The sequence below is a fragment of the Rhea americana genome, unplaced genomic scaffold (assembly GCF_003343005.1).
Source record: "Rhea americana isolate MKP2758 unplaced genomic scaffold, rheAme1 scaffold_151, whole genome shotgun sequence".
Taxonomy (NCBI): Eukaryota; Metazoa; Chordata; class Aves; order Rheiformes; family Rheidae; genus Rhea; species Rhea americana.
The window spans coordinates 827,542-849,669 of NW_028185606.1; the positions used below are offsets into that span (position 1 = coordinate 827,542).

General features: G+C 46.3%; 1 protein-coding gene across 1 annotated transcript in view; it reads right to left on the minus strand.

Annotated features, from left to right (window-relative positions):
• Positions 1 to 22,128, minus strand: part of PAPPA2 (pappalysin 2) — a 122,865-nt gene that overhangs the window by 54,756 nt on the left and 45,981 nt on the right. The window contains exons 7-16 of the mRNA XM_085299691.1: positions 14,759 to 15,052; positions 13,758 to 13,950; positions 11,472 to 11,593; positions 8,935 to 9,427; positions 8,278 to 8,406; positions 6,540 to 6,631; positions 5,938 to 6,131; positions 4,776 to 4,913; positions 824 to 959; positions 190 to 409 (exon numbers count right to left, since the gene is read on the minus strand). Coding sequence (XP_085155817.1) covers positions 190 to 409; positions 824 to 959; positions 4,776 to 4,913; positions 5,938 to 6,131; positions 6,540 to 6,631; positions 8,278 to 8,406; positions 8,935 to 9,427; positions 11,472 to 11,593; positions 13,758 to 13,950; positions 14,759 to 15,052 — 2,011 coding nt within the window. The remainder of the gene's footprint in view (positions 1 to 189; positions 410 to 823; positions 960 to 4,775; positions 4,914 to 5,937; positions 6,132 to 6,539; positions 6,632 to 8,277; positions 8,407 to 8,934; positions 9,428 to 11,471; positions 11,594 to 13,757; positions 13,951 to 14,758; positions 15,053 to 22,128) is intronic.

Genomic DNA, 22,128 nt, shown 5'->3' on the forward strand with positions numbered 1-22,128 from the left:
TACACTAGATTTTTCAATTGCCTTTCAAAAGTCACCTCCGAATAGTCAAGAAACAACTCAGCAAGTAGATAAAAACCGTTTGTATACGAGCGAGTAGAGCTGAAAATGTCAGAAATCAAGCACAAAGCCCTGCAAGACAGATGGGCTACACATGCCCATCAGAAGGGGCCACAAGGAGGCAATCAATACCTGTAGGTCTGGTGGCTGTGTTCTTCCTCATGTTCCAAGAGGCAGGTGGTTGGGTTGGAAGAACTGGAGTGAGCAGATGTCCGCAAGGCCACAGCTGCGATGCCCACAAATGGGGAGGAGAAATTGAGCAGCACTGAAGCGATCTGGTGGGAAAGGTACTCCTGGCTATGGGTCACGTTGACGATGAGCGGATTCTGCTGACACGATAGCTCATGTGTCCCTAGGGGAAGGGGGACCAAAAGAAAGAAGCCACTAGCTCAGCTCTGGTGATATTTACTTTGCTTCTGATTTTTCCCATTGCTAAGATCCTCCCCTCCTGCTTTCCAATGCCTCCAGACGCAAGCTTGGAACTCAGTGAGAAGTTTGGGAAGCAAAAGAAGCCAGGAGCATGGATGGGAACACCAGCACCTAACCCAGTGGAAGCCGCTGGAGGCTCCTGGTGTCTCTGTCACAAGAGCAACAGCTCTTGTCATCTTTGACAGCAAGCCAATAAGTGTAACTCTGTTCACACCCACTGCATTTGCAGGCTTCCAAATCCAGCCCTGGAAGGAAGGGGGGTGGGCAGAATTCAGTGGCCAGAGAGAGAAGGTGAAAGGGGACACAGGGCTAGTGCTGCAGCCCATAGGACACTCACCCAAAGAGCGGTTCAGCCCATTTGTGCCACTCAGTTGGACAGTGACAGTTGGCTTGCGCTGGTCACTTGGGATGGTGCCATCAGAAGCCAGGAAAATCAAGACAGAGGTAGGCACTCCTGGCCTGTGGAAGCACACCTACGTGAGAAGGGAAGGAAGACGCTGAGAGCGAGTGGGCAGCAGAAACACTTCCCYGCAATGAACTGCAGAGGCAAATTTTCTGGTCCAATACAAATGAGGGGGAGAGAGAAAACGAAGGCAGAGAGAGTGGCAGTGGGTCCAAGGGACCAGTAGATTGCAGGTGGATGGAGCAATGAATAGGTGGAAAGAGCAGGAAAGGAATGGGGGTGAACAGAATGTGAAAACAAGCAGAAGCAGTGGGGATGCAGAGAAAGAAAAATCAGGAACACAGTCCTTTCGCACCTAATCTTCCTCCTCCCTGTTACCAATTTTCCCCATATGTATCAGTCCTTGCAATAAATTTGTGACATCTTCCCAGATCCACAATGCTTGTTACTCTTAACCTTGAGCAACACCTGACCCAGGGCCAGATAGGCTCCGACTTCCACACCACACGGCGTGGACCGGGCATGTGAGGCACCCAGAGAGCAGAACCACCAGCTGTGCCACTGAAATATTTCCATTAAAAACAAAAAAAAAGGCCCCAGTACCCAGAGCGACTGCACACCGTCTGTCAGCCAACAAGTGGAAAGATTTGTGGCAGGAAGTCCTGCCTATTAGAAAAGCTTACAGTTCCCCGCTTGTCTAGGAGCCCTGGCTATACGAGACAGCCGGGAAATTCGTGGCATCAATCACTGCAGAGCAGACATTCTTTGGAAGTAAGAGGGTAGAAATGTTTTTCTCCCCCACTCCGGTACCCCCCACCCAGTGCTGCGATGTGTTTTGATCCAGATCCACCCTATAGAGTGTTTTTGTGGAATCTAGGCTTAAAAAGAACTTGGAAATTCAAGACAAACTATATTTCAGAGGMAGGCAAGTCCCAGCTGGCTAGGCACGGACAGGGAAGCAGGTTTCCCACCTTGCAGGTGGGCGCACGCTGCAGCAACCACCCCTTGGGCAAGCCCTGAGAAGGGCCGCCCCTCCTCTGCCTTTGCTCTCCCTCTGCCACCGCCTGTCTCACCTGGGGGTTTGCCCCACTGGGAGGAGCAGCCCCGGGGAACGGCCCTTGCAGCTTGGCGCATCCCCCGGGGGCTGAAACCATCTGTACCTGTCAGGTATCCACCTCCAGCCTGAGTGCAGAAACCAAAGGCAAGGGGGAGAGAAAGGGGAAGGGAAGAGAGGGTACAAAAAGCAAAGCCACCAACCAAAACACAAACAAAAGGATGAGAGGGCAAAAAAAGAAGAAAATCTAGCAGTGCTCAAAGCCTATACGGAGCAGGAAACCTGTTCTGAGGGGTCTCTCAAGCCGGAAAGCTGCAGCTTGGCAGGAGCTGGCCAGTTTTAGCCATGCTACCTGCTGCCCRTTCCTCCAAATGCAGCTCACAGTTCCTCAAAGGGGGGGAAAGATGTTTTGAGGAGTGAAGTGAGGCTTTCCATGGACTACACAACTTGAGGTGGAAGGTTTCACTTCTCCCTTCCTACTGTGTATTTGTTCAGAGATAAAGGGAATYGTGGTCCTGAGTTAGAGCCGCAGCAGCTGACTTATCTAACTAATATCCCATTTGGTTTTCCTTTTCTTATATTATGCACTTGGTCACACTGGGCTATATTCTTAATCTTTTTTCTCCCTTCCATTCCTTCCCTTTTCATTTAATTTTCTGTTTGTTACACATCCTGATTTGCTTCCAAGTGATTTTGATTCCTCCCTTCATTGGATGTGTTGGAATCCCAGAACAAAGCACAGCCACAGATCTGCAAATTGTAACGATTTCCACCTGCAGACAGACCCAAGGTGCACGGTGGAAGGTTCGCTMGGTGGCACAGACATTTCCATGTCCTGCTCTGGCTCTAGTTTGCTCACAGCTGAGTGTCTACAAGCAAGACCCAACGTTTCCCCTGCTCGATGGTGCCACCTTTTGAAAAATGCTGTTGAAATCAATTCTTACTCTGTGATGAGACTTGTGGTGCCATTTTAATGCAGGTGACACAGGTGCAGCTTTAAAATGGCCATGGGAGTGAACAGGCACAAAACAGTGTGCACGTGGACGTACAGGTGTGCATGAACAGCACGATCCCTGTCTGCGCAGGCGGGCGYGCTGGGCAAACTGTGAACAAGAATCTGTCTTTCCCAACCCAATATGTTACCAATCAGGCAAAATCTATTAAAAAGAAAAAGAAAGAAAGAAAGAAAGAAAAACAGGGAGAGAAAGAGAGCGCGAGCGAGAAAGAGAGCGAGAGAAATAAAAAGGGCATATTTATTACTAGCCCATAAATAATTTTATGGGCAGAAAATAATAGCACTCCCAAAGAGAGCATAGAGAACCAGTAATGAAAGTCTTTAATATAAACATCCATAGAGGAAGAGAACTGACCACAAGCTCCAATAAAACTGGAGCACGCTTTAACTCCTGGTGAGAAATGGAAAGCAAGCTTTCATCTAGGTAGGACAGAGAGAGAGATTTCTGCTTTCTTGCTAGCAAAGGAAGAAAGGAGGTACATATGTCATGGCCTATGCCTGAGAAGGAAGCCAGAAAGTAGGTTTTAAGTATACAGGCAGGGAAGAAAAAAAAATCCATTTAAAGAAAGTTTTTTGGAGAGGCAGAAAAAAGTTGGAGAAGCAGAAGACTGAGAGGTAATAGCAACGTTTATTGACTAAGGTTTGATGATTCACTGAGTTTTCAGAGTGTCTCATCAAAAGTTCCTCTCTAGACAACCTCGAGCAAAGCAGGGCAAGGTGCCCCTCATAAACTGCAGAGGAAGAAGTAAGCCAGATCACAGCTTTCCAGTAACACAAGGCAACAGCCACAAAACCTCTAAGCTGGGGCTGAGGTCAGAAAATCAACGCTGTAAAAATCGCTTTGGCCCAATCCTCTCTCGGCCTCCTCCGTCCTTCTTCTCTGCCTGCCATGACAGAGAGGTTTGACCCTGCCTCCGAACACGGGGAGTCACGGGCTGGCAACTGGTCCGTGCTCCCCTTGGCCACCCCCACCACGCTGGGCACTCTCCCAAAGGCAGCCCACTGCTGCGGAGCAGGCCTGGAGCCCACCATCAGGCTGCAGGACCCGGCAGCTTGGAAATATAGAAATGCTTCCTTTAGTCTGGAGGCACTGGGAGGGCAGAAGGACCTGCCTGCCAGGGCTGATCCACTCCGGGATCAGGGTGCTCAGCACCAACCTGACATGCTCAGGACCTTTCAGGATGACAGCACATATCCCAATGAAGTCAGTTTTCYGTCTTTAAGTAAGCATTTTATTAAGTTGAAGAGAAAACGTTCTGATCGTTATCCTGGCACGTACGGAAAGCAGTCTCTCTCGGAAGCTCAGACAACAGGTCACTCCATCCCTCTTTAGAAGGCTGCTCTTCCTGTAACACTTGTGACTTCTGAGCTACCCTCTGCTGCTATTCATAACAGGAGGAGTGAGGGCAATCTGGCCTTTAAACACAGCTAAATGGGCTTGTGTCCACCCTGTGCTGGTGTCATGGCACAGCCTGGCTACAGAGAATTGTCAGAAGCTAATTTTTGTTTCCCARCTTCAAAACATTCCTGCAGACTTCTGTTTTCACATACAATCCTCCTCCCAGCAACCTGTACTCAGGATGGGTTTGCTGTAACAGGTCCAGATCACAGTGTTAGTGGGGCAACCTACCTCAGGCACAGRCATTTGGATTTTGTGAAGAGTCAGTAGGATATTAAGTCCTATCTGAATAGTTTTTAAGGCTGACATAGCTCCTGCTGAAGGACAACCCAAGGCAGAAAGGACTGGCCTCTGTCACTAAAATGCTGGAGCAAAGACAATCAAATCCTCCTGTGCCTGAACACACATYCTTACTTACCTTGAGCCAAACTCTCTCATTATCCAAGGGCATCCTTTCCCCATCTGAATCCTGAGCATTGCCTTGGCTGGAAGTACAAGGGAACCAAGCAGCAAGGGGAAGGTCCTTTGGTACATCATGAAGGTGGGATTTACATATCTGGAAAGGCAAGGCTTTTTTTAATCCAGAAGGAAGCAAGGGAAATAAGAGAAGGACAGAATTAAACAGCACCTACAAAGCCTCATGAAAGAGTCAACACAAAGTGAAAGAGAGAGAAAAGCCCTGAGTCAGTTCCTAGAACGAAGATAATTGGAATGTGGATTCCAGAAGCAGGAGTGGCACCTCATCACTTACACATACGCACAGGAAGCTTTTGCCCTTTTGGTGTGTTGTGAACATGCTATGTTGAAGTACCTTGTGGTTTCTAYGGGGCTGAGCAAGAAAGAATGAGCTAGCTGTACGACAGGAGGAAAGGCCACAGCCTCCAGATTTTGACTGGGCTAACAGGATCTGAAGATGTGATATATTTGCTCAAACACCAGCCGTCAGTGCCCTTGATGTACTGAGGCATCTGTGACATCTACCTAGCACTGACCCTGAAACCTAGGAGACACTTGTGCCCTTCTAGAGGGGCAGATGCCAGAGCCCAGGGTTTCTTACTAGACACATATCTGGGCAATTCAGCCATGTTCTGGGTCTCAGGAGGATGGTTCCTTGCATCAAGTTAATAGAAACACATAAGCACAAAGAGCTATATGTATGCCTTCTCTACAGGCTAGTTTTTCCTCCTTCTTCAGCTCCTCAGGAAGAAATATACACAATATATTAACATTTATCAGGCAAAGTTCTATCCTAGATCTCCAGGCTCTGCTCCAAAGATAGATATGAAAGATGGAAATTTTTCCATTGATTTTTCATTGGCTTCAGATCAGACATTTTGAGAACAGCATAGATGCTGATATATGAGTGATTTTATGCTTTCAGGTTCTGACCTTATAAGCTATTAGACTTACAGTTTTTTTAAACAGACACAATGGGACTACTCACATTCTCAAAGCTATGCATTTACACATTTAATGCGATCTTATTTCTGCCTCAGTAAACTCCTGCGGCAGTGAGTTCCTCGCCTTAACTACGTGGGAATTGCTAGAACAGTCTTTTCTTTTGTCATGCCTTCTCTCACCTTCACAACAGGCTCCCCTGTCACCAAGGAAACAGGACATGACRTCTTATCGTGATGGGAGGCATAGGCTTTCGCTGCCCACTGGTCAATGTAGCCTTCAGGTGTATAGAGACCACAGTCCAGAATGCTGCTTGCTTTCTCAAAAGGCTCACACACTCCATCCCCATCATGCACATAGCATAGGCTTGGCTCCCCTGCAAAGAGACCACAGATGCCCTGTTTATAAACCGAGTCCAAGGCACACATGTCCTCCTCCTTTCCTGGGCTCTGCAGTACTTYGACCAGGACCATCTTGAAAAGCAGTCTTATGAGAGGGATCTGGACACACACAYTACCCAGAGAGAGCCCCAGAGAGTAGAAAGGTGCATATTGAGATTAGCTCCCAACGAGGCCATGGCTGGCAGGAGCTGTGCTAGCTATCTGGCACAGAAATTTTCCATTACAAGGGATGGACAAGCTCCATGGATCATTCTGGCTGAAGATCCATGTTGTCTTGCAGGGAGGTAAGTTACCACATGCTCTGAGAAGTGTTTTCAGAGAGGTGTGAGTAGTGCCATTTTGATTCCTGTCTGGAAAGGAGCAGTCAATCCATTTGGACTCACCAACACAGTTGAAGCCTTTTTCCTTTTTACACATCCTGGAACAGCCATCTCCATCCAGCAAATCCCCATCATCACATTCCTCCTCCAAGTTCCTAAGAGAACAAAACCAAATGAGTTAACACTGCCCCCGACTCAACATTTCCTGGGTGCTTCAGCCCCATGAGGAGTGAGGACTCAGCTTCCTGAGTCCATTTCCACAGGACAAGGGAGAAGAGGAACAATCCCAAGTAATAAAAGAAAAGATCATATCTTCCTAGGGGACAAAACTGGGTGGAAAGTACAGAACATGGGAGAAGGCAAGTCTATACCATGTCTAAAGCSTGAGGCAAGAATCATGGCAGAAAATGAAGCTATATACAACACAGAAAAGTGCGCAAAAATGGAGCAGCAGGAACTGCAGAAAGCTAGTGCTGGAGACAACAGGAGGTTCTCCAAGATGGGGCTGGTACTTCAGTGGGAGCTGAAGAAGGAGAGGTAGGGGAAGAGAAAAGGAGAAAGTTAGCCAAAGAAGGGACAAAAATCAACCCCGAGGTGACAGGCGTGGCATCTCAGAAGAAAACAAAACAAAACACACACACGGTTTCCATGAGAAGGTTCAGTCCCTCTACYGAAAAAAGTAGATCTGATGTGATAAGCTGAAAGAAATGCCTTGATTCCTACACATTCATACAAGCACAACTACACAGAGTTATGCACCCTAAAACTCAAGGAGAAAAAGCTTCACATACATACATTTTATGGTGCTCACCTATCTCCATCYGTATCTAACATGAAAAATCAAGTGCTCCGTTTTCCTATCTTTGGCTATTCCACTCAACTGTGGAAAAGGAAAAATTCAATAGACAAGGCTTACTACAAGGTCTTCCCTTCAACAGTTCAGGAACAGGAACGTCTGTCATATCTCAGCGGGTTTCTGTCCATTTCTGCTGCTGCTTCTAGTTTTCTACTGAAGCTGACAATGTGGTCATTTGCTCTCTCTGAACCAAGTCTTCAACTGGTATAAATTCACACCAAAACTGTATCAGATTACATTAATTTAAGATCTAGCCCCACTGTAAGTCTTTTTCCCTTGGTGGGTCTTATATGGTACCATAATCCCTCCTGCACTAGCTTTAGCAAAGCAAAAGCAGGCAATTAAGACAGCTGTTTGCAAAGGAAAATGATGCCGAGTAACACAGAAGTTTGAAGTTTGAAAAAGCTAAAATACGGAAATTTGGCACAATCATCCCAGATAGGGAAGTTTAACCACTGGAGTTGCTCACTGTGGGGTGTAGTGCATTTCTTACCACTCGGAGTTTTAAGTAGAGAGTGGACAGCTCTTTAAACGCACCGAGGCATATAGAGCTGTGTTGCTGCAGAATCCACCCACGCAGGGCTACCGTGTGCCCTRTGCAAAAGGTTACACTGGATGATCCCAAAGATGGATCCCACTGGATTCGGACTCTGTGACTATTCTCAGAGAAGAATCCAAGCACTGCAGCCACCACACATCGATGGGGAGAAAGTTCAAGTTAGACCCTTCATCCAGACCCCGCTCCTCACAAAGACCATCTCCATCTTCTACTAGCRTGGCATTTTATAAAACATAAGCTTTTAGTCCAATCTGTTGCAAGTATTCAGTGCAGCTTTCTTCAGCCAAGCGTTTCTGAGTGGAGGATCAACCCAGCACTTCTCTTTAGGGCAGAATTACCCGATAGCCTAAAGAAACTGTCTTGAGAGCATAGAGGTCTTGACTTACGTGGTCACCTTCCCATCCCCACAGTAGGGAGCTCCATGGACATGGATTAGCGGTGGGGAGGCTTCTCCTAAGGTTGTCCCAGAGATTGCCTGCACTTGGTAGCGATACACCTGCCCAGGCGTGACCTCCCTGCAGAAACATAGAGGACTCAAACAAAAGCAGGAGAGAACAAGCAATACATCTGCAGTAAATTTGTTCATAAGAGTTATAGCAATCACATGTTTGTASCCGGGCAGCATCATAGTTTGACACACATCTTCACATTCTAAATTGCCAGAGGCAGAGACTGYGGGAAGAGGGTTTCTGCCAGATCATGCAGAGGAGCCTGCCATTTATTTCCCTAGGGCTTAATCTGGAGAGAAGTTGCATTAACTTGAACAGTCATTTTACTGGTCTTATTTATGGAGAAACGTTTCTAGATTTAATGAGTTCCTTCTAGTTATATTCAGCTCCTTGGCAAGGGTTGTGCTAGTATGATGGGCCTACAACAAGCTTACTGAGGCCTTCTCTTGATGCTGAATGTGGAATCTGTTCACAAGATTGAACATTGTAATACCTGTGAAAATCATTCATGGGTCTAAATGCAGAACCTGAAGAGATCATCAAAATTAATGCAACCACCCACTTGGCCTCTGATGAAGCAATCTTTTCACTCACGTGTCAGTGAACTTGCGGTGTGCTTGTGCCATTGTGGCAGGGGAGCCATTAGCAAATGGAGGATCACGGAGGACTCGGTATTGTATCGGTTTGCAGGTGGAGCAGAGAGAGCTATGAGGCATGGAGGTCAACAGGGCTGTATCTATCTCCATCCTCTCATCAAACGTATAGATTTTGACTCCAGACACCTTCTTATGGATGTTGAGCTTCACAGTCAAAGGGACATCACAGAAAGTGTCTAAGGGGCCCAAATGGATGGATTCTCCATGCTCTGTTAGGATTTCAATGTCAGACAGTGCCTTAGGAGAGTCCGTGGAGAGATAAGTTGTCCAGAGGGTGAGAGAATCTGGATACACAGGGTGCAGGAAGCGCAACTCCAGGATGCAGCCATCAGGCTGGGGACAAGGCACGGTCATGTTCATGTGGTACAGGTGGAGCTCTGGACTCCAGGCCTGCAAGCTGGGCTCACAGGGCTGATCCACATCTGGGGGCCCTAGATAGAGGGACAAGGAAGAGACTGATGAGAGTTAGGGCACAGCCGATTTCACAGGAGACCCAGAGTAGCAATCTGCCCTACAGGTACGTCATAGGCATAGGATCTTATGCATCTCTATGCGATAGCTGCAGGTTCCTTTGCTACACAACAGCCACACTGTCGTGTACCCACTACAGGCATGTTTCAAAGCTGGTAGTATCTGTCCTCAAATCCCAGGAAGCAATAAACAGGAACAGTTTTCCAGCTACTGGAAACAGACACGAACACTGGCTCTGCCAAGCCTGGTTTGTCACAGTCCTCTAACAAACTGGAAGATATGGACAATGGTACCCACACTACAGCTGGTCTCAGTACCACCAGCAGCTCCAGCGATAGTCTGGACACAGCTGGGGAGCACATGAAACTTGCTCTGTAGTCTCATGGGAGCAGATGATCTGCMAAGAGGGCATCTGATGCCAATGCCATAGGACTTTTGAGTCCTTGAAGCAGAATGGGTTGGATAGAGTACAGAGACACAAAGCAGAACAAAAACAGACTGAAGTTATCCTGCAGCTGTAGCTGAAGAATCTTGTTTCTTCTGAGAGAGTGTTACAGGTACATGCTGGAATAGGATGTGGGCAGGAAGGGGCCAGGTCCAAAGCAAGCCTGGGAACCAGGCTCTGGAAGSCTGTTTCTCAGTTGGGACTTCTAGGATGATGCCCAGGCTGACCTCAAATCTCCAGCCTGCCTCCCTTGGTGAGTGAACTGGCACTCAGAAAAAGAAACGAACAGTGTTGGGCTTTAAGTTTCAAGAAGTATCACCTGATTTCATCATCCTGTAGTAGAAATACCCTTGCCTTCATCAAGCACTGCAAGCATTTCTTAAAGCTCAGCATCAGTTCAAACCTGCATCCATTTAATACTGTTCTTCTAAAAATTATAAAACCTGTTTATTTTCTCACCAGAGCAATCATGCACTTGTAATAATTGCAGGCTCATGCAAAGGAGATAATAACATCCAATACTTCCAGAAGCAAGACTAATTTGCCAGAGAACYAGACACACAGGGGAAGCGGGAACCACTAACAATAAATAAGCTAAGCTTTGATTTGTTTGGTTTCAGTTACTAARCACTAACTTGATTTTTTGTTTTTTGAGCAACTTGGGATCCTAGTAAGAGAGCTACTCCCACAATCTATCAAATCTAGAGGTGAGTTTATAGGTACTGAATCTCAGCTGCATCCTGATACTCCTGTTCTCAAAGCATGGGCTTCATCTCAAAGGGGCAAAACAAACCACATTGTACTTTCTCAGCAATCACTCTGGCACATTTTCAGTCAACATCAGCAGCTCAGAAACACATGTGAAAGCACAGAATTAACAGATCCTCTGGCTCCAAGTGGTTCAACTGCAAATGCACCACAGGCAGCCCACTGGGATTATTTCACCTGGTCTCCTGTCTCATCTGCCGTGACCTCAGAGGAGACGATATAGCAGAAAAAACTCCCCAAACCCTTATTGCAACTGCTTGCCCCTGCAAGCTACCATGCCCAGGTAGCCGGTGAGGTCTCCAGATCCCTAGTGGTGGGTCTCCATACTAGCATCTGGCTCAGCATAAGAAAAGTTGAGCCAATCTGATCTTCACCTTGTCATTGAAGAATTGTGTCCAACCCAGATTGCTCAGGACTTGGTACGGACTTTTTGTGATTAAACAAGGGGATCATCCCTGCTACCTTTGGACAAGGCTATCTCAAAGCCTGTGAATGCCCCTGTTGTTTTGGATGAGGCCCTGAGATCTATATAATGTTAGGATTTTTTTTTCAATGAAGTGTGTCCCCCTCTGCTTAGTGTCTCTTCCTTACACCCTTCTGGGAARTGGCAGGAGTTACTCTCATGGTGCCAGGGTTTGTTTGCCAAAAAACAGCTGGCAGGGTGCCTCCTGGGCACCTGGAAGTCCTTCCTGAACTAATGAGCTGCAATAAAAGCAGTTTCTTTTTCTTTTTCCAGCAACATCTCATCTGTCTGGAGGATTCACAGCCAGGAAAAGAGAAAAGGACTTTACCTTCTGCCTCTTCTGGGGTCCAGTAGCCAGAGGAATCACAGACCCGAGGGGAAGAAGCCTCGTGGACATACTGATGGAAAGTGCCATCTTCAGCACAGTCTTCACAAAGTGTGTCAGGCTCCCTACAGACCAGAGGGGAGGAGGGAGGGAGGGATGGAGAGAGAGAGAGAGACAAAAACACCTGCATGTATAATCATGACTGACTCATTTTCCATCCAGTTTGTCCAGGCAAGATCAGATGGGAAGCTGGAAGACCAAAGAAATTAAATTCTTTGGAAGCTTCTTGGCGTGTCCTTTTGCTCTGACAAAAAATAGGAAAATACGAGTGACCTTACATAAGCTAGGTCTAATCCCTTCTCTTCTACAGGCTAAGTATTCTTAGATGAGCCATTAAGTTGTCTGTTCCCTACCCATGAAGTGGAGCTAGTAGACTCCATGCTTCTTAGGGCAATCACCTCTGTAGTAGGGTGGGTGCATGTAGGCCTGTCCTACCTAAGTCCCAAACTCTTTTTTTTTTTTTTTTTTTTTGCTTTCAGGACTACTGGGATGCCACAGAAATGTCAATTAAAGAGAGTTCCACTGTGCTAATCAAGAAAAGGGGACTTTTCCTCAATAATTGCCTGCTTCAGTCATTCTCCCTGGTTAGTTTGTCAGCAGGGAAAGCAGAAACTGCCTTCACGGGCCAGCTCGTGAGCTGTTTGTGAAAAGGATCACACAACGGGTAAGCAGCAGGGGCTGGATCTGATGATTCAGTGTCTGCCTTCTAGGCCCATTTTTTCCTGTTCCTGAACTGCCCCACTCCCCACCAAAGCTGTTTGTCTAAATGATTTGAGTCCACCCAGCCATCAGAGCTTCTCTGTGCCCGCTCTCATTTCCTCTGGGAGGAAAAGTCCATCATGGAGAACATCATTTCTTTGAAATGGCTAGTGAACACAGATTCAGCAGTTGTTCTCAAACACTGGTTTTCTTTGAATTGGAAGGATAGCTTTGTGAAGGAGCTTTAAAATATGTCTAAAAAGCTGTTTATCTTTAATCTATGCTTCAGGTCCAATAATAAAAGCATAGATCTACACACTAGTAAAAGCTGAAACACTTTAGTAAAGGGAGTTGTTGAATAGAGGCATTAGCTGGTGTCATATTCAGGTCTTGGCGACTATTTTCCAGGCCAAGAATAATCAGGACAGTATAACAGGCCTTCATCAAAGCCAGAGGATTTTTCATTGCCATCGCAGGGCTCTAGACTTTTGCAAACTGATTTAAAAAAAAATGGCCAGTACCCACTTTCAAGATGAAAACCTCAAGAACCAACTGTCTCTAGATCTCCAAGCACCAACCCTCCCAAGTCACGCTAAGGGGATTACAGATGTGTAGTCACATCACCAGAGGTTGGCATACCCACACGTTAGAGGGATAAGGAAGCGTAGCAGCCCTGGACTTCAGTACTGCACGTGGCTTGCCTGCCAAACGATTCAGGTTCCTCAGCACAGTTTCTCCAACTTGGAAAGTTTACTGACCTACCCCCAGTTACACAGCAAGTCCGTGACAGTGCTGGGAATGAAACCCTGCTCTTGTGGTTCAAGCTCCCTGCCTTAACCACAAGGCTGCATTTCCTCCTGGTAAATGGCTAGTTTATACAATAAGTGCTAAATGAAGCTCATTTTTTATTCTGTGATTGTGCTCTTGGGTTTAAAAATTGGCATCAGCTCCTGATGCTCTTTGGCTTYCTCTCCCGGCACCCTAACAGCAGAAGGCTTGTGGGAGAGCCCTTGTACAAACACAGCCATCAGAGCAGTACAGCTCTCACGTTGGTGGGCTCTGCTGGAGTTGGCAAGGCAGGAAAAGGGGCTGAGGGGGAGGCTGGGCCTCATTTCCCCCCATCACCAGGGCAGCTGCAGAAATAGCTACTCAGTCCCCACCGCAGCCAGCACAAAAGGCAAGACTTGCCAGTTGGCAAGGTGTGCAAAGGATATGCCAACCCACTCTCATTGCCTTCACTGACTCCTGAAAAGTYGTCCCTCTACTGCCTGCCTGCCCCCAGCTCTGTGCCAAGCAACTTCTGTGGTGAATCCCTGTTCAAATAAACAGTGCTAGGCAAAACAACCAGCACACAGCTTGGGAGGTGGAGCTCATGAGCTCCAGTTTTAGTGGGGGATCAGACACAGCACCACAAACGGAGCCCGCATCTCATGGAGCCTTGCAAAGATTTCTTGGTCTTTCCAGCAGGCAGAGGGCTCCTGTGCAAGCCTGAGACCATTACGATAGTGGATCTCTCCCCTTTTCTCTTACCTCTCATGTATGACACCACTAATGGGAGGCAGCCAATAGATGCTGAGGGAGTCCTGTGTCTGCCCTGTGACCATGGGGGGAATGGGGATGGGTGCAGGCTTCTTGCTCTGGCCCCAGCGCTGGTACACCAAGTCCAGGTAGCAATGCATYCGGGCCACTTGGTTGGGAGTGAAGGTGTTGGTGCAGTCATCATCTGGGGGAAGAGAGGGCAGGTTGATGGTGACAGGAATCAGCTGGCAGATCACGGTGGTACATGCACTTTCAGATCACTAACCCCTGTTTGTGGGAAGTCTGTGGAGACCTGAGGGACACCAGGTGTGTGGTGGCCAGCCTGCCAGCACTCTTTCCTGTTATGTGTTCCCAATGCCACAAGATGGCACTGCCTCAGCAGCTCGACAACCCTGCGCTTGCCATGGCTGCACTGGAACATCAGGACTCTCCGTACCGCTGTGGCCTCAGCAGTGTCCTCAGTGCTCATCTGACTCATGTAAGTTTTTACACCTTGGCAGTGCTACAATCTCAAGGGAGTTGCTCTCAGGAGTTGCTCTCAAAGGGCAAAAGAATTGCTCTCCAGGGCTCAGTCCTCCTGGCTTGCCAGAAGAAACACCAGCCCTTCCCAGCATCCCTTTGGAAATCAAGCCAAAGGGGCTTAACCTGAAAGTCCAAAATTTATATTAGGATTCTAATAAGATGTTGCTTCAGGAGCTTAAAGTGGAGAACGAATGCATGCCACCAGAGAGGCAAGAGTGGACTCAGTACATTTCCAATGATCCACAGAAAGGCAGGGAGAGGCAGACGGAAACAGATCTCTGTGAAAAAGGGGCCAAGTTGTTTCTGCAAACATGGACTGTAACTTTCCCTATCCYTGACCATCAGGAGCAACTGAAGATCACACTGAGTAGGGCATGAGGGAAGCAATTATCCATAAAGGTGGAAGGAGCAAAACTCAACTTTATAGTGAAGATTACCCACTACAAATTGTTGTGAAAATTACTCATTACCTGTGTAACTCATATAGTTGTTGAAGGGTGTTCCAGTGAAGTGTGTCTGGCCACAGGTATCATTTGTAGGGTCTGGATCCCGACAGAGTTTACTCTTTGGGGTTGGAGCAGTGTCAGCACAGAGGTCTCCAGTCTCCATAGAAGGAGTTGTCTCCCTGCAGGGATCGTCACAAGATTCCCGCTCACTCACTCCCTTAAAGACATGGTACAGCCCCAGGACATGTCCCACTTCATGGATCATGGTGTTTGTGTGGCCATGCATACCGTAATAAGMCGGATTGAGGACAACTCCACCTAGAATTATAAGCACACAGAATATCATCAAGACAAAGAGACACTGGGCAGTTGCTGTTACTCACCTTTGCTAGCAACAGTTCTTCCGCTGCGCTTTCTGGTCTTATGGAAACCTGAAGATGGATGTATTCCACATCTTGTGGGACTGGAAGAGAGCTCCTCTGCTTTAGAAMAGGGTGGGTGGGTGGGTTTATTTTTGCTTTTTGACATCCCCCCTCCCCAGTCTATATTCATTTTAGTTACTGTTTCCCTCTGTATCATTTCCTGTGTCTGTGATTTCAGTGCCTGCTCTGGATCACACTAACACACAACTCCAAATGGAGGTCTAAATGGGGGCACCAGAGACAAGCTGTGGTTTTATGGGGAGTAATCTTTTGAACTAGAGGACAAAAGACCTTCCTAAGCCTAGAGATCTTACCTACAGGCCCAGGTGGCTAAAGTATGTATGTTCCTGTAGCTATAAATAAAACAAATGAGGTGCCTAACAATGTACTGACACAGTTATCTCTGTCAGCTAGAAGCAGCCTTCAGCATGAGTCCATTTAAAAACCCAAATGCATTGCTTCTGGTMCCTACTGAGACAGCATCAATGGTCTGTTGCTTCACACTCTGAGCCAAAGGGTTAAATTTAAAGTCATATGAGGTGCCATCTCAATCCACTAATCTCCTAGCACAAACCTGACCCTGAATTCACTGTGTACTGTGGAGTGAGATTTTCTAAAACAGAGTTTCCCCTCCTTTCTTTCAGAAGGATCTGCATGTGGGYGAGGAGCACTATAGGGACCATGCCAGAACTTCCCATTCATTGCAGCTGCAGTGCAAACAGCCTTGCTCTTCAACCAAGGTGTCCCGGCCGTTTGACTCAAGAGGGCACAACAGGGTAATTAATCTCCAAGCCCACTTGATGCAGGTTCATGTTCCAAAGACGCTAGAACATAGGCATGGATTAAACCCCAGCAAAGACTGCTCAGAGCTGCCACCTAATAGTGATAGCAACAGCACAGAGCTGGACAGGTCCTGCACTTGTCCTCACCTAGGCTGCCCCTTCGGCTGCAGGACTGGGTGTTTTCCTCTCCTGACCAACTGCCTGCAAGTGGAAGGACAGGAAGAGCAAGGAGCAGTCACACTGAGGAAAGCTAAGGGGAGCAAAGCGCTCTCTTTGCACACTACCTGGTATCTGACTCCTGCCCCAGGATGCACACGTTGTTCTTGCAACTCTGTATTACATCTCCTAGGAAATTTTCCATTCGGGCTACTTGTGAATGAAACATCTCTCTTTTCCCCTCTCTTGCTCTGTTCTTATTTATTTACTTTTTTAGCCTAAATGAAAACCTCTTTGGAAACTCTGCTTCTCTTCTCCCTATTTTGAAGCTTTTCAATGGCAATTTCCTACCCCTTCAACTTTTCTTCCTTGCCCTTCTCTCCACCTTTTCCATTTTGCCATAGAGTGGAGGAGGGAGGGTTGGGGGGAAGATTAGAGAAATGGAAGGGAAAAGTGGATCCCAGCATGTGTTTAGGTTAACTCCAGTAAGTCAGGCAACATCTTTGTGGCATGGCAGGCTGTTTTTACCCAACTACTTTTAACCTAGACAGCTTGGATGGCAGTACAGCAAATAGTTGGCTCCACCACAGCTTGCTCCCTCCTTTGCAGGGCCCTGGAGGATTTATTGTGCCAGCTACCTCACAGCAAAGCCTCTGCTACTGCATCTTTGCTGCTGATTGCTGCCCGTCTGTGAAGTTATAATTGGCAGAGGGCCACTGTGCAATCCTGACTCCAGCCACAGCGTAGACAGCTTGAAATTTGCTCCTGGATCAGCTCCGTACACTACTGGACTACCTCACGTCTTCAAGTACAGGGCATTCCTTCCAAGAGAGGGCTTCCTTCAGATCAGAGTGTCCTTGGCAGGACACCAGTAGGACTAAGACTCCTTCAGTGGAGCCATGCTGGATGAACACTGGGTTGGGATTGGAAAGGGGGCCTTCAGGGATGCTCTGAGCAAGTCTCTTGAGCTCAACAGGATTGCAAGAGGGTGAAGCAATAAGGGCAGCATCTTCTATAGTACATCCTATTTGCATGACACGTGGAGGGGCTCAGAGATGACATTAACCCATGAAGTGGCACCACACTCTATTTAAATATTCATGTTGCTTATTCTTCCTCTTGTTTCCTTCCCACAGAGTGAATTTAACACCCACAGCAGCTTTTTAGCCTGAGACAAAATAGTCGTGCAGTAGCTGTATGTCCTTTCACTCCAGCTGTAAAGTCCCAAAGCAGAGGAGTCCTCCTTGCATTTCCCCTCAGTCAGCTCTTGGTCCTATAGCGCTCTGATTAGAGAYATACCACAAGGAAATAAAGAGAATGACAAGATCTGTGGGGCTTTCGTGTCTGGTTGTATCCCTGCTGTCCACTAAGTTTGTGTATACCACTCCCTCTCCCAATTCCACTCAAGCAGATTGGTAAAGACTATAGATTGCAGAGAGCACCCCATTGATGGAGAGCCCCCAAAATGTTGCTTGTCATTTTTAATACAGAGAGCATGAAATAAGGGTGAGAGAAGAGAAAGAAAAGGCATYTCTGCAACCAAACCCAAGTCTGAAAAAGACAGGGGGCTGCCTGCCCAAAGGGCTGAAAGGGGAAATGTTCAAGCAGAAAGAAAAAAGTGCTCATAAATAAATGAGATGTGAAAGCCCCACACTCATTCTGCAGCACTGACCACAAGGAACATGTCTGAGAACTTGAGGCCCTGAGGGCCCTGCGATCTAACAGTCCTCTTTCCAACAGAAATGCAAAGCTCTTCCCATGTGGGGGAAATAAATGGGACTCCAGTAAGGGGAGGGAGAAAACTGTTGCAGAGGCAGGATGCCAAGACTCCAGAGCCAGTCACTCCCTCCTCTCTGCCAGCTCCCCCTATCCCACTCCTCCCTCACACTCCACAAGGAGAGTCATATTCTTAGTACTTTTTATAGTTAATTAGATGGAGGAATTAGAAACAACATGAGAACTGTCTTCTTTCTCTATCCCTCTGTTCTCTGTCCCCACAGCTCCTTGGTGAGCAAAGGACTCTGGGAAGCTCCCAGTTTTGGAACAGGAAATTGTATTTTCTCTCTGTAGGTCCTCTCCRTGAGGGCAAGATGTGCAATTATTACTAACATCCATTTGCAAAAACAAAACCCAAACAAACAACCCCCCCCAAAAAAAAACAGCCTCCACTTTCCCTTCTCTGCAGATCAAGCTGTTCCCCTCTCTTTTCCCTCCTCTCTGTCTCCTTCTGATCTGGCAGAAGAGCTGCATTGGGCTTTAAATGAATTCTACCTCTCATGCCTGACAGCCAACCTAAAGAGGCTCCCCAAGGTCAGCATTTACACAGCTAAACTAAAAAATTCAGTATATGGTCCCCGTGACATCTAGGGAGTCCAGCTCTCCAGAGCAGGTGAACCAGAGACTTCCTTGGACTTGCCCACCAAATTCAGGCCAAGTAGCTGGAAAGCTGACCTTGCCCTGTCCCTTCAGACAAGGCCTACCAGTTACAGGTGCAGAGTTGGTAACATCCCAAAGATCAAGCCCCAGCTCCACTCACACAGCAAGAGATGCCCAGCYCATAACTGCAGTGAATGATTTGCACTGCATGGACCCCACTTCACCCTCAAGCACACTTCCCTCAGAAGCCCCCCAGTCCCAGGACCATGCCCTAGTTCTGACAATGATTAGTAACAAATGTTGAAGGGCTTTGATTCAAAACAGCCTCAAAAAAAAAAAAAAAAAAAAAAAAAAAAAAAAAAAAAAAGAAGAAGAAGAAGAAGAAGAAAGAAAGAAAGAAAAGAAAAATCATCAAGCTAGGATCTTTCCTACTTCACCACTCTAAGGATAGCAAGAACTGCAGAGCTTGAAGGAACAAATGATAAGTAAGAGGCACAAAGATGATGTCTTCATGGTAAATAAATGAAGATGGGTAGTATGAACCTAAAAATTTTTTCTTTTTTTTTCCCTGCCAAAGTGGGCTGGGAAGGAGCTGTTCTCTGATCTACCAACATAAAAGAGTTGGACAGGTGCAATGGATCTCCAGTAATCTAGTGCCAGGTTCCTGGTTCAGGGATGTTGTGGAGAACTGATGCTCAAGACAACATGAGATCTTTCAACAGCTGTGAATGCAAACAAACCACAAACCTAAATTTGTATCACAGGCCCAGTCTTCCCAAACACTGAGTCACAGCAATTAATGGAACAAACCCATGAAAGTTAGTCAGACAGGAAGATGGCCATTGCATAAGGTACCTCTGATGGAACAACTGGCCGTCCTTCAGAATCCACTGACCTCAGTCAGATATGTGAGCTGACCTCAGCTTATATAACTACAGTAAATAGTTAAAACATTAAGCATTCATGATTCTGTTGTCTTTCAACCATGTTTATGTAAAATTTACATGCAGCTACCTATAATGTTTAAAGTGTCTGCATTATTATATTGCTAGGGTTTTTTGAGACACAACAAATACCACTATGGAAAGCTTTTTTTTTTTTTTTTTTTTTTTTTTTTTTTAATAGCACAGGAATTCTTTAACTCCACATTTTTGTAGTTAGAAGATTTGTACATTTTCAGAAAATTAAATCCAGAGTCCAATCTGAAACATTACAAATTTGAGAAGAACTCACTGTGATTATGGTGGAAAGAATGAGAAAGAAAGTATGGTTAGATGGAGGAAACACACCTGAGATTTTCTACCTTTACTGCCAGTTTGTCTGTAAGCTGCCTCGGCCTACAGGCTCCACTGCAGTTGAAATACTGCTACAGAAATTTGATAGAGTAGTTCACCTTCCTTCAGCCAATCATTACCCCTTACACCTCTATGACTGTTGTTGCTGTTCATTGATACTGCTACTAGGCTAAGATCAGGACTGAGTGCTACAGGAACATAGACAACGAAGACATCCTGGAATCACAGTGTGTGTGGCTCCAGGAAAATGCAAGAGTCAAATCCCAGTAGACTTGGCACATACAGAAATAGGAGACTGCACTCATAAGCAAGACAGGCTGTACTTCTGAGCACAACACCAAAACCATTTATCATGTTTTGGATAGGTAGAAATGCAAAGGAGAGACCTGACGAAGGCACCCTTGGGATTGCCAAGGCCAAGGCAAGACACAGGAGAAAGCACTGAAAGAAGGGAGCACTGACTTACAGAGATAGGCTATGAAATGCTTTGAAAGAGAAATGGGTAGCTTTAATTAGATAGAACTAGCTAAACTCCTGCCTCAAGAGTTGGACCAATGCTCCTAACACTGCATGTTGAGTGGAGGTCAACAAAGCAAGCATCTGTTTTTCAAGAGGATGCAATGCTGCAGTTACAGTGAGAGAGATGTTAAGAGATAGGACAAGAATTGTGATAGATGGGAATGAGCATACTGGTCTAAGAAGAGATGGGGGGAAGATTTGGTTTTTCAAAGCTGAGTCTTGGGAGATGATAAACCATCCCAAAACCTTCAGATAGAAATGGGAAATTCAAATTTAGTGAGGAAAATAGTCTGAAGGAGAGCAGTAAATCCAAGTCATCAGCATAGAAATGGTGTCCAAAATTCTGGTAGCCCAAAAAGTACAGGTGAAGAGAAGTGAATGAAAAGGAAAGTTTACTGAAAACTTTCAGAAAGTGAGGATGATAATAGGAAGGTGAGGAAGACTCTCTTGAAGATCACACTCAAAGCTCAGAGAAGGGTTTCCATGGAGGTCAAAGGGCAGACTGAAAAACATCTATAAGGGAACTGATGGAAAGCAATTTGGAATCAGCACATTTAGTGAGCTTTGGGGTGAGACGAGGACTTCAAACAGAGGAACAAAAGGGAGTTGAAGAGAAGTCACATGATACTCCTCTTGAAAACATGCAAGAAAAGTCTAGTTCAGAGAGACAAATGGAGGTAAATGGAGAGCAAAGTTTGACACAGTTGCTGGAGCCAAAAGGCAGGTTAGCTTCTTGAAGTTGAGTCAAACTCAAAGAATCAGTTTGATTCAGTAGGAAAACTGAAGCACAAGAGAACAGTCGGGGGCAGGGGAGGTTGGAGAGCAGTGTGGCATTTCTGCTCTACAGGAGCAGACAGTGGTAGAGTCAGTAGACTAGCAGGGATGACCTTGAAATATCAGCATCAGGAGAGGCAGGACAGTGGCAAGAATCAATGCAAAGAGGGAAGGAGTGTATGTTCTTTGAGACCGACTCCTCTCCTGTATAAAAATCTGTCTCCTCTCCAGTCACTATCATGTTCTTATACAACACTTGGGAAAGTTTCTCCTATTACTTTCACTCCTCCCAAGGCTTTCCTTGCTCTTTTCTCAAATTCTCCAATGGCCTGATGAGAGGCTTTGTGAAAAGCCTTAAATCAGTGACTTGCTCAGCCCTATATTTTGTCTGCGCTGACAATAATAGATGTCTTGCGTGGTACGAAACACTTGATGAAGTGGTGGAGTCTACTGTTTACAGAGAACAGAATTCATCACCCTCCCTCCCAAGCTCATTAAATCTTAAATCAAGGACAGTCTTCAACCAAAGCCTTCAGTCTGTGCCAGAGTCTCAAAGTTGTGCAGATCCAGCTTCATACTTCACAGCGCTGGCACTGGAGCCAAGACAACACCCCTTTTCCCCTGAACTTCAGTGGTAAAACCCTGATCCAACATTTCCAGATGGTGCCACCTCTGCTTAAGGGCTTTGGTTGGACACGAACTCTGGGACCAGAATTAAATGCAAGCTTTTGATCAAATCAGTTACCCTGATTACCCTCCTGTACATCTCCTTGTGTGCCATTGGGAGGGGTCTGAAGAGAACATGTGTGGCTGAAGCACTTACTGTAGTAAGATGATTGTCAAACTGAGCCTTGGAAGTGATTTCTGGAAGCTGAAGGAATAAATTTCATGGAGATTTGCTTTCCTCAACAAGCAATTGTAGCAATATGCTATTGAAAAACCAGTCCTGAAACTCATTGAGGGAGGGAAACTGGCACAAAAGAACTTTAAAACAGGTCTTTAATGGCAACATAAAACTTTAAGGGTTGAACATCACGCACTTGTAAAATCAGAAGGTCTAGGTCTGCTGT